General features: G+C 40.8%; 1 protein-coding gene across 3 annotated transcripts in view; it reads left to right on the top strand.

The window, feature by feature from the left end:
- Positions 1 to 15767, top strand: part of LOC136675609 (ankyrin repeat domain-containing protein 12-like) — a 41978-nt gene that overhangs the window by 17969 nt on the left and 8242 nt on the right. Inside the window, exons 2-8 of one of the 3 annotated variants that reach the window (XM_066652250.1) lie at positions 10073 to 10186; positions 10620 to 10770; positions 11639 to 11710; positions 12325 to 12471; positions 14718 to 14921; positions 15012 to 15154; positions 15601 to 15748. In XM_066652250.1, coding sequence (XP_066508347.1) covers positions 10127 to 10186; positions 10620 to 10770; positions 11639 to 11710; positions 12325 to 12471; positions 14718 to 14921; positions 15012 to 15154; positions 15601 to 15748 — 925 coding nt within the window. In that variant the 5' untranslated portion in view covers positions 10073 to 10126. Of the gene's footprint in view, positions 1 to 10072; positions 10187 to 10616; positions 10771 to 11638; positions 11711 to 12324; positions 12472 to 14717; positions 14922 to 15011; positions 15155 to 15600; positions 15749 to 15767 lie in introns of all 3 variants that reach the window. The other 2 variants (XM_066652249.1, XM_066652251.1) reach the window with 2 other exon arrangements.

Genomic DNA, 15767 nt, shown 5'->3' with positions numbered 1-15767 from the left:
AAGGAAAACATTGTTTCCTTATACAACATCAGAATCTTGGTAAATTACTTTTGTTTATAAAATAAGCAAATGTTTACTGATTTCTTTTGTCACTTCTTTATATTTGAATATTTGAAACTGTTATAGTAAACCTTTTAATGCTATTGATATATATTTAATTTTATATGATTAATATTAATATAACATTTGTTTTGTTGCATTGGTGTGTTCTTGAAATTAATAAAAGTAGTTTTCAGTGTTTTGTTTATATATATATATATATATATATATATATATTACAGGGGGTCCTCGACTTAGGACCTTGATCCGTTCCTACGTCGCGTCGTAAACCGTCGTAAATTTTCGGTGTAAGTCAGAACATACGTACATACTGTACGTAAATAACATACTGTAAGCACTTATCCTATCCTAACACCTATCCTCCTCGGTCCCGAGCCGCGTAACCGTGTATTCTTCCGCCGCACACACCAAACACGAAGTTCACGTTACGACGTTTACGAAAAACCACTTAAGTCGAAACAAGGCTTTATACAGTAAATCGGAGATGTGTCGTAACCACGAAACATCGTAACTCAGGACTGACGTAACCCGAGGACCGTGTGTGTGTGTGTGTGTACACACAGGAGGTCCTCGGCTTACGTCAGTCCCGAGTTACGATGTTTACGGTGTGTGTGTGTGTTTCTGTAGATTTTTAGTTTACTACATGATGTGTAGTACCACATAGTAACACAGCAGCAGTGAAAGTTGATGATGAATGAACCAATAGAAATGCTTCCAACATTATTTGGAATAAAATCTTTTTACATTGACTTCTTTGAATATTAAGATTTTTTTCCCTTTTCCATTCTCCTGTAAAGTTACTACTTTGAGATACATGTTTTAAATTTTTACAGAAACCTAGAAGCCTTTTTTTTTTTTAATGTGTAATGTGGCTTTAATTACTCCACATTGAATGACTGAGCCTGCTGACAGCTCAAGCTAATTAGTAAGTGTATTCAAAGACAAATCTTAACCCCGCAGTAAGGCTGTGGTAGTGTATTTTTGGATCAGAGATATATAAATTGTTCTCTAAGATGTGTATCAATGTAAAATATTTAAAATATTCTTATTCTGACTCATCGCCCCTTATTAGAAATTACAAGTCATTCTCTGTTATCTTAGACATCATACATAATACGAATAGGCTGTGAATTACTGTCTATGGTCTGAAATGCCAGCTCTAGTAGTTTTATTTAGAAATATTCTTTTTGCAAAGCACACGGCTGACTTAAGCTGTCATTAAAGAGCACACACTGTTCCAGTGTGATCTATTTTCAGAACTTATGGCAATGGCGCCCATTCTATCAGCTGGTCAGTTGAGACAAATTAAACATTTAAGCTTTTTAATCACGGAGAACCGGATATTTCCACACTGCCAGGTTAGTGAATGTTGGGTCCAAAATTACGAAGTTGTAGACAAAATATTATGTACATAGAACTTTCTTAAACACCCTAATTGTGTGAATGTTGCAGACGGATTTGTTAAAAAGGGGAATGAACACAGAGAAAATATCAATGTGTCCGTATGCATTTTAGTGGACATGCATTTTTTACACCAGTAAAAAAACTGATCACATCTGCAGTGTGTGTTACTAGTTAAACGTGTTAATGTGTGTCAGTTAAACACATTTACTTCCACCGATGAAAAGCAGCAAGTCATGGAGGCTCTAAAACATTTCTAAACTCAGTCCCTAGCGTATCCCTTAGTGTACTTTAAAACTGTTATTTCATCTAAATAATGAAGGTCTGTGAGGAGGTGCTCTTTAGGCCATCATTTCTGTGATTTACCCTCCGCCAAGTCCTGCCCACCTAGTGTGTGGCCTTTCTTTCTTTTTTTTTTTTTCTCCCCCTTCTCCTTTCAAAAGATTCTATGTGATGGATAGTGAGCGGTGTGTGTAGGAGGTTTAACCCACACACACGTGTATAAACATTAATGGGTGAGATGTTGGGGGGGGGTTTATGAATGCCATGCTGAAAGCAGTATTTTCGGCTGTGTTTATCTGATTTGTGTTCGTGCGTCTGAGAGACACAGCAGTGGATCAGATCTGTTATCAAGATCAGGCTAGGTTAATTTCAGCAGAGTGGTTTTGTGGGAAACTTTGCCATAAAGCATTGTATTGTTACATAATGTGTTTTTCCTATCTGTATTTTACTGAAGTTTTGCACAGCTTTAGAAAAACAACCCTCTCTCACACATAGTTTTGCACATCGAAAGTCTAATTATTTTCAGACACACTCCTATTTTGTGTGTGTGTGTCTCCAAGACTATTCTTGGCTTCAAGCTCTCTCTGGCCTCCTCTGCAGTCACTGGATCAGGTTACCGTGTTCCATGCAGCTACCTTCATCCACTGTGTGCGTGCGTGTGTGCAGTACAGCTGCAATTATCATGTATTTTTGTAGTTGAGCGCTGAGCATTCTGACAGTAAAGGAAGTAATCAGTCCATACAGCTTTAATTTACTTCTCCAATGTCGTCTTTGTTTCTAGTGCAATTTATCCTGTTTTTCATCAGTTTCATTTTCTCAGTAATGGCTTCCTTTCACACCAGTGTTTGTGTGCTCACAGTGTAAGGATGGACTGAAACACATAAGAATTTCAGATCTGAAGCAGATGTTGACAGGTTTGCTGGTCTGTCAGAATTTCTCAAGCAGTTGAGGATCCCCCCCCCCCCTTCTCTATATGGTGCTGTTTTGTTTGTTCACTTATATTCTTCCTGAATTCTCTTTTCTCGTGCTGTTGGATTGTTTTGTCTGAATGAATAGCACGGGGCTCAGTGGCTGTTTTGCCTGGAAATGAAATATTTAAAAGATTTCTTAAAAGAATCTGTACTGTAAAACCTTTGCCTGGTTTATTAAATTATGGGGTGTGTCAGTCTGAGGTTTCCAGATTAAATACACGTTGTTAGAATACTTTAGGATAGGATTTCTCGTTTGCAAATGAGTGCTCAAATTACAGAGTAAACTGCATGTATATGTACGAGCGTGTGAGTAAGTCTGAATATCTTTTAAGTGTGTTTGTGTATTTATTCGAAAAATGCCAGCTGCCCCATTACAATTTAGCACTTCATGATTGGGAGTTTAGCATGTTTACTTTGGGCGTTATTAGACAATGAGTGTTTGTTGTTATGGTTTTATGCAAGGTTTTGTGCGCTTATGCAAGATGAAGCAGTTATGGTCCATGCTGTTGGAGCTGTCTGCTTCCTTCTTCGCTCTGTGCTCAGTCATTGTTACATAACAACGTAACAGTTATGGCTGGATCCTCAGGTTTTCATCAACAGTCTGCTGACTCTTACCACGAGCGGTTCAGTCGACACGTCCGTCAGCCTGCCGGCGCAAGCAGCGTCCCTCTACCTGTCCAGCTCAGCCACTGACAGTGACTGTGAGGCTTGTTCCTGTGTTTTCCTCAAGCGTTTTTCACATGCGTGTGTATGCCTATGTGTGTGTGTGTGCCTGAATTATTCACTCTGCAGCACGGGCACAGGCACTCGGCCCAGTCTGATGACATCACACACTCTTCCTTCCTCTGCATGCTCGCAGTGGCTTATGCATCAGAGCCTTACAGAACAAGCTGCTGTAGTCTAGAGCAGGAAGAAGCTGTGTGATGCAGCATCAAAATGACAGTTTGGAAAGGTCTCATTTTTTATTTTATAATTTTTAAGAGGGATGCATGACGGCAACTTCTTCATCCAAGTATTGGATTGGAAACATTAATAAAATCAGAGAATATCAGTATTGCCTGTGCATCTGTGCATTCAAATTTATCTGTTTACTTTTTCCCTTTAGACTGTGAATGTCAGAATCTGTTACAATTATCAGATTAAACTTTCATACTTTTGATAATTTTGTGATTGTAGTTATAGCTCTCTCTCTTGCTGTCTAGAGATTACATGACCACATGTCAGATATGCACAGACTCCTACGTGCAGTTTCAGTATTTGGTGATATTTTCAGTATTCCTTAGTGTCTTAGGGTATATTCCCATCAAGTATGCACCAAAAACCTCTTGCCGTGTAATCTGAAGGAATGCCACAATCACATACTACTCCAACAGTAGTCACACCCTGCAGTCTTCAGCAAGAGCTAGGTTTGTCTCTTTCTCTTTGTCTAAATCTGTGGATTGAGAGATGGGTCACTGTCTGCAGTGCCCTTCAGAAAAACACCTACATTAAACAGGACCTAAAAAACAAGGATCACATGTAAATATATAATAATTAGTGAGGCACATGTATTGAAAGAAAAGAAAAATACAAAAATAATTATAATTATAAATAATTATATATTTAGAGGTTTGCTTATATCTGAAAAAAGGCAAACAAGGAATCCATCCATTATCTGTAACCCTTATCCAGTTCAGGGTCGGGGTGGGTCCAGAGCCTACCTGGAATCATTGGGTGCAAGGCAGGAATACACCCTGGAGGGGGCGCCAGTCCTTCACAGGGCAACACACATTCACTCACACACTCACACCTACGGACACTTTTGAGTCTCCAATCCACCTACCAACGTGTGTTTTTTGGACCGTGGGCGGAAACAGGAGCACCCGGAGGAAACCCACACAGACACAGGGAGAACACACTACACTCCTCACAGACAGTCAACCGGAGGGAACCCACGCGGACACAGGGAGAACACGCCACACTCCTCACAGACAGTCACCCGGAGGAAACCCACGCAGAAACAGAGAGAACACACCACACTCCTCACAGACAGTCACCCGGAGGAAACCCACGCAGACACAGGGAGAACACACCACACTCCTCACGGACAGTCACCCAGAGGGAACCCACGCGGACACAGGGAGAATACACCACACTCCTCACAGACAGTCACCCGGAGGAAACCCACACAGAAACAGAAAGAACACACCACACTCCTCACAGACAGTCACCCGGAGTGGGAATCGAACCCACAACCTCCAGGTCCCTGGAGCTGCATGACTGCGACACTAACCTGCAGCACCACTGTGTCACCTTTAATTTAAATTATTATTGGGTTTTCATCAGTTTATTGTTTATAACTTTCTTTTCAGGTTTTTTTTTTATAAACAATTGATGTGTGAGAAAATATGTCATTGGAGATGGGCCAATGGCTCTGTGCCATAAATTTACTCTAACACTGCGTTCACTACTGTCTCACTCATCTTGCAAAAATGCCATCTCACATTGGAAAAGGGTCTCTGTTTCTCATCTTGGAGTTCAGGGAGACTAGCGTGAGCAGACTGCAGGCAACGACCGTTTTAACTGTAGAACCCCACATGAGCTGGGCACAGCACATTAATGTGAATAATACTTCTTCTAACCACTGTTACATGATACACTCAACTTTGTTATTTAATAATCTCTTTAATAATATACATTTAAATATGAGCTCTGTACCAGAGAAGTTAACTAATAATATCAGTGTAGTAACATCATAAAATCACTCTACTCCAATGAGAGATTGAACTGTTACAGTATTTTATATGTAAAATAAATAGCCCATTTCCTTAAACATTAATTCTTTGCCGTATTCATTAAGAAATGTACCTTTTGAACTGTTTGAACAAAGAGGTGAGCCGTGACTGATGAATGCTCCTGTTATAAATAACTCTGATACACTGTTCACTGGATTGTAGTCCACATTTTATATTTTTGTTCTGCTTAAAATATACATTTATTTATATTAACACAATATAATCCGGTTAGTCAGTGGAAAAACACTGGACATCTTTTCTTAATGTTCTGTCCTCTATTAGCTTTATTTTGATTTAGAAGATGTCACAGCTTTCCTGGGATAAGTCATTTTTCTCAACATGGACTTGCGTATTAGAATATTGTTGAAATAAATATAACTAGGGAGAAATAAAATGAGTACCCTAGATATGAAGTATAATGTGTATATTCACATTAAAACATGGAATAAACTGCAGAAGAGTTAGTGTTGTCCAGTAAATCTCAGGAATTAAAGAAATAAAACAAACTACAATTCCAAAAAAGTGGCTGACCTATTTTTGACTTATCCCTCACCGTTCTGAGAGCTGATACTTCATGGCGCTTTTCCACTGCCTGGAAACAATTCGATTCAGCTCGGCTCTTTTGCTTTTCCACTGGCCAAATCTGGTCCTGGTTCCTGGAAGTTGAGCCAGGTACTAAATGGTGACGTGTAAACCCTGCAGAGCGCTGATTGGCCAGAGAGGCATGTCAATCACCATGAAATGCAGAGCTTGAGCAGCTTTTTAATGTGTTTTTATCGAACTCACAACGGCAGCTCGTAACGTTACCTCAAGGTGTTCTGACGATGTTTAAATCCGTAGCGAAAGCTGAATTTGCAACAAGGAAAAATGATCTGTGAGAACCGGGGTGCGGAGCCGTGTTCAGCCAAAATAAAATAAACAAAAACAACAACACGCGAATACACAACGACTAAACAGCACCAGTTATGGTTTTCAAAGCCTGCGGTTCCAATTGGAGGTTTTTGTGACGCCACCGGCAGCATTTTGTGGGGGAGCTGTGCAGATCCCACACAGTGGAAAAGCACCATTACGGTAGAGGCTGCATGGCTGGAACAAGATGTAGATTTACACGTCTGTTACTCTTGGCTCAGAGCGTTGGGAAAGTATATGGAGCAGCCAGTGTTCCTGCTGTTCCTGTCTCAGCAGAGACATCGGACTGGGGTCACAGCGCTGGGCTTGGGGCTGTCTGTTCTTGTTTCCATTCCAGTGCCAGGCATGTGTAAGTGATTGTGCGTGTATTTGTTTGTGTCTGTCTCTCTGTTGGTATCTGTTGTTAAGCTCTTTTTTTTTTTTTCACTGGTTGTAGTTATTTACCCCCAATAACATTTACCGAAGCAGTAGGCCCCGTCTTTACGTTCACCTCCTCTGCATGTACTGTTACGGTGATTCAATGTCCTGTCTGCAGCAGAAAGAGTTATTGTGTGTTTGTCTGTTTCGGTGTTTCTGGCTTGTTTACGTCTAATCTCATCAGGCCCGGTCTGTTTATGTGGCGGTGGTACATCAGTCATTGAGTTATGAACAGAGTTGCCTGTAATAGCTGAGCTGTTAGTTACAGGCAACAGTGAGTGTTCTGTTCAAAAGCTTACATTTTGTGGTTCTTATAAATCTGTCACCGGGGCAGGTCATACAAGATTGTTACGTATTACTGCTCTATGCATCACTCGTTTTGGGATCCGCAAAACCCACAAACATGTCTGTTGATGCAAAGACGTTTAATAGCCTAGCACTGAGCATTATACTCGAAAGTGGCCCAATCACCTCTGAGTCTGGTTTAAAAATGACTAGAGAAACTAGAGGCAATTGGATTTAAATCCTGGAGGGGATTTTTACTTCTGCTTTATGACTTTGCCACTTCTGGTTATATTACATTTAAGTAGTGATAAATATAAAAATATGGTTTTAATACAATGTATAAACAATCCCGCAGTTTCAAAAGCAAACCATTCACTGCTTATTCCACACTTCATTTAAAGCTACAATAGAAGTTGGTTCTACATTTCTTTATTTGTCATGTCACAAAGGTGTTAACCACTGCAAACTGATTGTGTGGATGTGTGTGTGTGTGTGTGTTTATATATAGACATAGTTGTATATAAAATGGTAGTGTAAACCAAATTGTATAATTTGTATTTAAATTAAAACTGAGGTTGCCAAATAGACTCATTTTAAATGATAAAAGTGAGCATCATCAGAGAGAAATGCAGGTATTGGATATTGAAAGCTGATACATTACTCTAATGAACTGTGTAATATTTGCTGGCATTGATAATATTACCCCTTTCTTGACGGTGTGCTAATATCGTATCAAACCACACAGGACCCAACAGAGTGAAAGTAAATATCTGATCTTATTTTTATATCCTCCTGTCTGACTGAGCTCCAGCTTTCAAGATTGAAACACAGTCTGTTTTGCTGTATAGGACTAGGCTTATGTGAAGGCTGGTTCTCATCAAACAGGAAATCCTGTGAACTGAGTTGTAACACTTTGTCCCACGCTGAGGTATTGGCTACTAAAAGGCGTAGTCATTAATTTCCCCCACCTCCTCCCAGTCTCCAGTATGAGAGAGTGACTCCGCTCTTTTACTCCTCTGCATTATCTGGCGTTGAACTTTGTGGAAATAATATTTCGTACCCTCACATGTGTCTCAAGGCTATGTCACCTGCCTGTAGAACTGCAGGGATGTTCTATGATTGATGTATATATGTGTGTATGTGGTTTCACCTCACCTACCCATCTTCTGTGTTCCACTGTACATACACACGGCTTGCTGACTCACTCTTTCAGCAGCACGATAAGTGTATGAATAAATCACACTTTAAAGCCCTGATCAAGAAATTGTAGTCATGCCATTTTCCAGATGAATGTTCAAAAATTACCATGGCTTCAGAACGGCTGTAGTGTAGTAGGAGTTGACTTCAAATGAGGGTGATGTTTTCAAAGTTAAAGTTCTCGAATGAAATCCTCAAAGCACTTTTTCGAAATGTTTCCCTAGTTTTCCTCAAATATTTGTGATAGGAATATTCCTCATGCCCTCTGTTCTTTCCCATTTCATCCATGGCCTTTTCAGATGGCCTTGTCTGGGCACTAATATTAGATTCCTCACTGCACCAACAGTGGCATCACTGGTATTCTTTTTTGTGATTTATTAGAAAATATAACTTGATTTTAATTTAAAAAAATGATATTTTTTTATTATCTGTCATCTATGGAATTATCAGGATAAGCAGTAAATTCAGTTACAAAATAATAATAAAAATACAGGTGAAGATTTGACCCTAGGGCTTGAATTCTACCTGATGGTACTATAATTACTACCTAATTACAAAAAGTGTAGAGTGTAATATTTCTCAAGAATAATTGTAAGTATTAATATTATTTGATGTTTAAACAACTATAACTCTTAAAAGCTAAGCACCACTTAATGGACCTCCATGAATATTTCACATTATTGTAGTTACTGACAGATATAAGTATGAATTAAAATGAAAATAGCAGCTTAATTTGCTTTAAAACTGACAATTTTATTAAATTGACGGAAAAACCCGAGCTCTCTACGGAAATTCTTGAACGCGACCGTGACGTCACTGGTGGACAACAGCTGAACAACGCCGCGGTAAAACACCGTTATGACTGACTGTTATGACAGTATCTAGCTAAATAACCAACATTATTCATGACAATAGCCTAGCAATAAGCTAAACTCAAATGTAGAGGTACCGTTATTCTTGTAAATGTGATCGAAGTCGAACTCGAATTCATCCGACACTATAAACCTCCGTAATGCAGCTACGTAGCCGAGTATAATCTGAGCCACCGAGTTTAGCGAGTCAAGCTAACGTTAACTAACACCAACTAAAACAGGCGAAGTGAGTGTCCTTACCCTGTTTACCTCCATGTTACAGAGGCTCTTGAACACCTTTCGTTGGTGTCCTTACATGCCCATATTGTTGGAAAAGCGCCAGTGAAACGAGCTACAGATAACGGAGTGAGCGGATGGTCCTTTCCAAAGTGCCCGTTTAAAGTTGACAAATTTAGTCCATTTTCTGGATATTTTGGGATCTTTGGGCCATTTGTTTTTCCTTGAAGTAGTGAGAAATAACATGTTTTCTGACTATCAATAAACACAAGTTAGGAACTCAAATTCCACTGTATTTATTTTTTTGACACTTTCATATCGCTGGTGCTTAGCCTTTAAATAAAATCTCAATCATTTTTATTGTCAGTTATCAGTCCAAGTCTAACAGTAATGTAATTAAATAAACTGTGATCTTTTGCGAGGGAGAGGGGGGGGGGGTGTTTTGGAGTGATCTTGTGATGAATGAACACCAAAGATGCTTTTGAAAACTGGAGCCTTGACATTAAAACTCTCTTAATACAGGGTCATGTTTCTTAGGTGTTTATAGTCATTCTACTGTTAAAAAAACAATCTATAGAATATTTATAGACAAAATATCATGTTGAATACTGAGAGTCCCTGTCCATGCAGAGAGCTGTATTTGAGTATTGTGTCTGGTGTGGCTCTGATCTACTCTTTTGCATTCTAGGCCCATGATGAGCCCTATGAGCCTTAGGTGTCACAGCTAGTCAGAAGCTGCACCATGGCCAAGCCGGGGACTGACCGAGATGGAGCCATGGTGGAAAAGACAGCTGGGAAGAAGGTGAAATGGCTATAATAACTAAAAAATATAGGATAATATACTTTTTATGGCATTAATTATAATGATACTCAGCCTCAAAGCTCTGCCTGTGAGACGGTATGCGATAACTATTGTTATAACTATTAAAAGTTATTTTAAATTTGCTTTAATTAAATATACACTTCATGCAGAAGACTGAAAAGCCCTGGAATGTCACTTCTTTGTGCACAAATTCTATTTGCTGAGTTTAATGTACTGGTTTCTTTTTCCCAACACACTGCACTCATCAAATTGCAATTGTGCATTAAGATGTGTATTTTAACTGTATTCCCTCTAGAGGATGTGTTCATGCATAATTTTACAAAGGCCATTTAAAACCTTTACATACAACTGTTTTTTTAAAGCACTGCAGTTGTCAAGATGTAGCCATGATCTCTTTATTTCCTTCCAGCAGAGTAAAGATAAAATCTCCCCGTTCACAAAAACTCCGAAGCTGGATCGGAGTGAGCTCATGGGGAAGGAGGGGAAGCCCAAGTCTTCCATGAAACGCAAGCTCTCCTTCACTGTCAGCCCGCCCCGGAATGAGGAACGGGACTCAGACACAGGTCAGTTCAGAATTCCGGCAGAAAATTCCAGCAGCATTTCTGTGACTTAACACCACCCCTAGTGGTTAGTTTTGGAACTTTTTTTAACGAACAAACTATACCAGTGTTTTTTTTTATTATCCCCCCCCCACACACACACAGAGAGTTATATAACAGTTCAGCCTACGTCTTTAAATTCATGCAAAGGACAGGGAAATACGAATCAGATGTGAGAACAAGAGCGCGGAGCAGCCTCAGAAGTAGTGATTTACCCTGATGGGGTTTCTTTTTTTAATGTAGTGATGTGGGGAAACTGTAGTGCCAATGTTTATGTTTTCTTTTGAAGGGAAGATGAGAATGTGAGATTATAACTGCAGGGGCCTTTAAGGCTGTTTTAACTGTGCCCTAAAGAGAGCTAGTACAGTGACAAATATGTGCAAGGCGGTAGGATTAAAGGCTAAAGAAGGGTGGGACTGTAGGAAAGGTTGATTACTTGAATTTATGTGAAGGCCATTTGTTATTGTAATGCACTAATGTAATTTACCAGAAGCTTTGAAGTGAGTCATAATCAGATGACTCCATTTTTTCTCTAATTCGCCTAATAATGAGACACAGAAGTTCGTCTAGATTCTCTTTCTGTGGATGCAGTGTAGGGACAGGAGAGTCCGAACAGTCCTTAAGGAGGGAAGATTGGGTGCATAGTGTTTTAAAGCCTTTTATTTCAGAGACGGTGCCCTGTGTCCATGCCTAAGCCCAGTGTATGTTCTGCTTAATATCTGAGCAAGGAAGGGGGAGCGAGTGAGTGTAACGCAATGCTCTCCTCTCCCGTTCCCCCCTCTCCCCCTTTCCACCTCTCCTCCTCTCCCTCCTCTCTGCTTCTGCACTGTAGATGACTCTGACCCTGGCCAGTCGAGCGATATGTGGGGGGAGAGATTACTTCCTCCCTGCAGGATATACGCAGGTAACTGCCTCGCTAAACCCGCCGCAGAAAGGCGACAGAACCATCGGCGGAGAATCTCATGCCGTTTTACAGTCTGCTTACTCAGCAAGCATGGGCACAGTGGGAGTACATCAGCACCAGATGAACCTAAAAACACCCTGTGCCACAGACACTCTCTGTGCGAATAGGTTATAATTGTGTATTAAAATAGTCTAGGACTTCACTAACCTCTATGGCATGACCTTCACTCAGAGGGGGGGAACGGAACCTTCTTGTTACCAAATATATGTACAGGATTTTTTCCCTAATAACTTTTATTTACTCTTGCTACTCTACAGTGGAAATAGCCAGCCATTGCCAGACATGCACAGACATGCAAGTTTTATTTTGCTGCATCAGTTTATACGCATGCCTTTAAATAGTTCACATAAACCCGAGGCGACTGGAATAGCTGGATAATGCATGTGTATTGACGCGCTAACAGCAGAATTATTTTTGTTTTTTTCTGTTTGTTTTTGCTGCTAGTTGTTTTGTTGCGTTTTAGGAGCGATGGCAATAGTAGAACTATTAAAGATGAGTTTGCCAATCAAGGATGACCATATTAAATTTGTGTTGGTGGTATTCTCTTCCTGCAGATAAAGATGGACCTGATAAAAAGAAGGTAAAGAAGGAGTCCGGGGGTAAGAAGTCCACCCCTGTGAACATTTTATTTGGCTACCCACTGTCTGAGCGCAAGCAGATGGCGCTTCTCATGCAGATGACAGCAAGAGACAACAGTCCAGGTATAATACACACATTTCATAATCTAATATCTCACGTCCTTTTCATTCAGTTTGCTGAGTTGTGGTGCTTTTTTATTTTGATCATTTGAAACCTAGGATTTGAATGGGGAATTTCCATTCATATCTGGTTCCCCTTTTTTTGCAGATTCCAAGAACTCCATAACATACCACCTAACCATTAATACCCATACTTCCTGTTTATTAAATCATAACCTAGAGTGGGGTGTTTAACTTTCCCTTTCATAGTACCTCTACTCACTCTGCACAACGTGGGTTACGACATATTATTTATTATTAAGAAACCTGCTATTCATCGCCACTAGGGCTGGACGATACTGCCAGAATTTATATCGTGATATGTTTCTTAATTTTGGTCAATACTATATCATTCCGATGTGGATATGAACAACGTAAAATCCAAAAACGAACAAGAAATATGACATCACCATCAAACATAAACCTCTTGGTTTTGTCAAATATTAATATTTTTGAACTAAATTTAAAATTGAGTGCTGAATGGACAACAGTGCCTTGCAATGACGGTCAGTTGCTGACAGATGCTGTAAATAACGTGTACTGAAATATTGAAGGGCGGCACGGTGGCGCAGCAGGTAGTGTCGCAGTCACACAGCTCCAGGGCCCTGGAGGTTGTGGGTTCGATTTCCGCTCCGGGTGACTGTCTGTGAGGAGTGTGGTATGTTCTCTCTGTGTCTGCGTGGGTTTCCACCGGGTGACTGTCTGTGAGGAGTGTGGTGTGTTCTCCCTGTGTCTGCGTGGGTTACCTCTGGGTGACTGTCTGTGAGGAGTTGGTGTGTTCTCCCTGTGTCTGCGTGGGTTTCCTCCGGGTGACTGTCTGTGAGGAGTGTGGTGTGTTCTCCCTGTGTCTGCGTGGGTTTCCTCCGGGTGACTGTCTGTGAGAAGTGTGGTGTGTTCTCCCTGTGTCTGCGTGGGTTTCCTCCGGGTGACTGTCTGTGAGGAGTGTGGTGTGTTCTCCCTGTGTCTCCCTGTGACTGTATGTGAGGAGTGTGGTGTGTTCTCCCTGTGTCTGCGTGGGTTTCCTCCGGGTGACTGTCTGTGAGGAGTGTGGTGTGTTCTCCCTGTGTCTGCGTGGGTTTCCTCCGTGTGCTCCGGTTTCCTCCCACAGTCCACTTTTGGCGACTCAAAAGTGTCCGTAGGTGTGAGTGTGTGTGTGTGTCTGTGTTGCCCTGTGAAGGACTGGCGCCCCCTCCAGGGTGTGTTCCCGCCTTGCACCCAATGATTCCAGGTAGGCTCTGGACCCACCGCGACCCTGAATTGGATAAGCAGTTACAGATAATGAATGAATGAAATATTGAAAATGTGTTTAAAAATCATATCATTGTTAATGAAACATTTTAAACTGCGATTATATATTGATATTGAATTATTGTCCGGCCTTAATCGCAACCTATGATTTTTCATGATTATTTTATGATGATACGGAAGCAGGATGAAGCTCAGTACACCCAAAAGTTGTCTATTATGTTCCAATCCAAAGCTGGAGAAATTTGTTGTGGTCTCTTCTGCACTCATTTCTGCAGAACAATATTTATAAACATTTTCATACCCTTTTCTAAGCTTTATTGCTGCCTCCTTTTTCCTGGGTTCATGCACAGCATGAGTGGCCACAACCAGGGCAGAGGAGAAAGCTGCCTTGAATATTAACTCAGAGGCTGCTCCAGACCTTACCACTGGGATAGTGAGCAGCAGCCTTGATCAGTATTCATGGATTTAGTCATGTTTGATATTATTTTTGTTGCTTATGCCTCGCTCCCTCAGTGTTTTCTTGAGCTGTCATTGGCTACCGTTCATCACTGCTCCTGCTATTTGTTGTGGAGCTGTTCACACTGCAATGATTAATAATTTTTTTGTGCAGGGAATTTCAGACAGGCTTGAAACTACAGTGGTGTCTGAGAGCTTGCTGATTGAGAAAATTGTGTGGATGTATTCACGCTCCACAAACGCTCAAAATATGTGCGACTCTTTGTCACAAGGCTGACTGGTGTTTTTACCAATATTTAAAAAGCTGCTATGCATCTGAAAGGTCAGAGCTTATCACAATCTAGTAATGGCGCAGTGTTTTGTGCCATAAAACACTGGATTCACCTCATAAACTATCAGTGTCCAGTGTTCAAAACCAAGAAATCCAATAAATAAGTTTGTCTTTGGCTGCGCTATTTCATAAGACGTTAATAGCACATGATTTTGATGCTACTTTGTATTCTCAGACTCCACACCAAGCCACCCGTCCCAGACTCCAGCAGTGCAGAAAAGGATCCCTAACAGCTCCACATCACGACAAAAAGACAAAGTGAACAAGAGGAATGAGCGCGGAGAGACTCCCCTGCACATGGCTGCCATTAGAGGTGATGTGAAGCAGGTCAAGGAGCTTATCGGACTCGGGGCGGATGTAAACGTCAAAGATTTTGCAGGTTGGAAGGGAACGATTATTTCTTCAAACCTCATATTTTTGTTTTCATCGGACTAGTTGTTTTCTAATAGGGTTTACTTCATTATTGTAGGTTGGACACCGCTGCATGAAGCCTGCAACCTTGGTTACTATGACGTGGCAAAGGTTCTGATTGGTGCAGGAGCAGAAGTGAACACACAAGGATTGGACGATGACACTCCTCTTCACGATGCTTCCAGTAGTGGGCACAAAGATGTGAGTTTCTTTGCCATACTGTTTTGCAATTCCAGTTTGAGTGTAATCCTATGTAATCATAGGAAGCTATGCTTTGCATTTTGTAAGTTAAGTACAATACATATTATATAAAGCTTATCAAAATAATAAGAACAACATGGCTCTTTTTGACCACAGGAATTTGAACTGGTTTTTTTCAGTATTCTTTCAGAAAACTGGTGCACATTTGCACCAAAGATTTATTAGTAGAAGTTACTTGCTTTCAGCTGGGAACTCACCTTCTGGGTTCAGGAACCTACTTTGTTTTGGAGAAAATGCGCCATGCACTTCAAAATTAGGTGTGCGAATTGGAATGGAACGTGTTCCACGTTGGTCAAAAAGGGCTAGCATGACCTTCTGCTATTTTCAGCTTACTGATTTCTAACAGGTTTTTGTGCCAACTGTCTCCCTGTCACTATTCAATGCAGATTGTGAAGCTACTCTTGCGGCATGGAGGGAACGCATTCCAGGCAAACAAGAGAGGAGAGCGGCCTGTGGATGTTGCAGATTCTCAGGAGTTGGAGCAGCTACTCAAGGGAGAGATTCCATTATCTGACCCAGAGGATAGCTCTTCAGGTAGATGGCGCTCATGTGA

This window comes from Hoplias malabaricus, chromosome X1 (genome assembly GCF_029633855.1).
Source record: "Hoplias malabaricus isolate fHopMal1 chromosome X1, fHopMal1.hap1, whole genome shotgun sequence".
Classification (NCBI taxonomy): Eukaryota; Metazoa; Chordata; class Actinopteri; order Characiformes; family Erythrinidae; genus Hoplias; species Hoplias malabaricus.
This window is presented reverse-complemented; position numbering and strand designations above follow the sequence as displayed.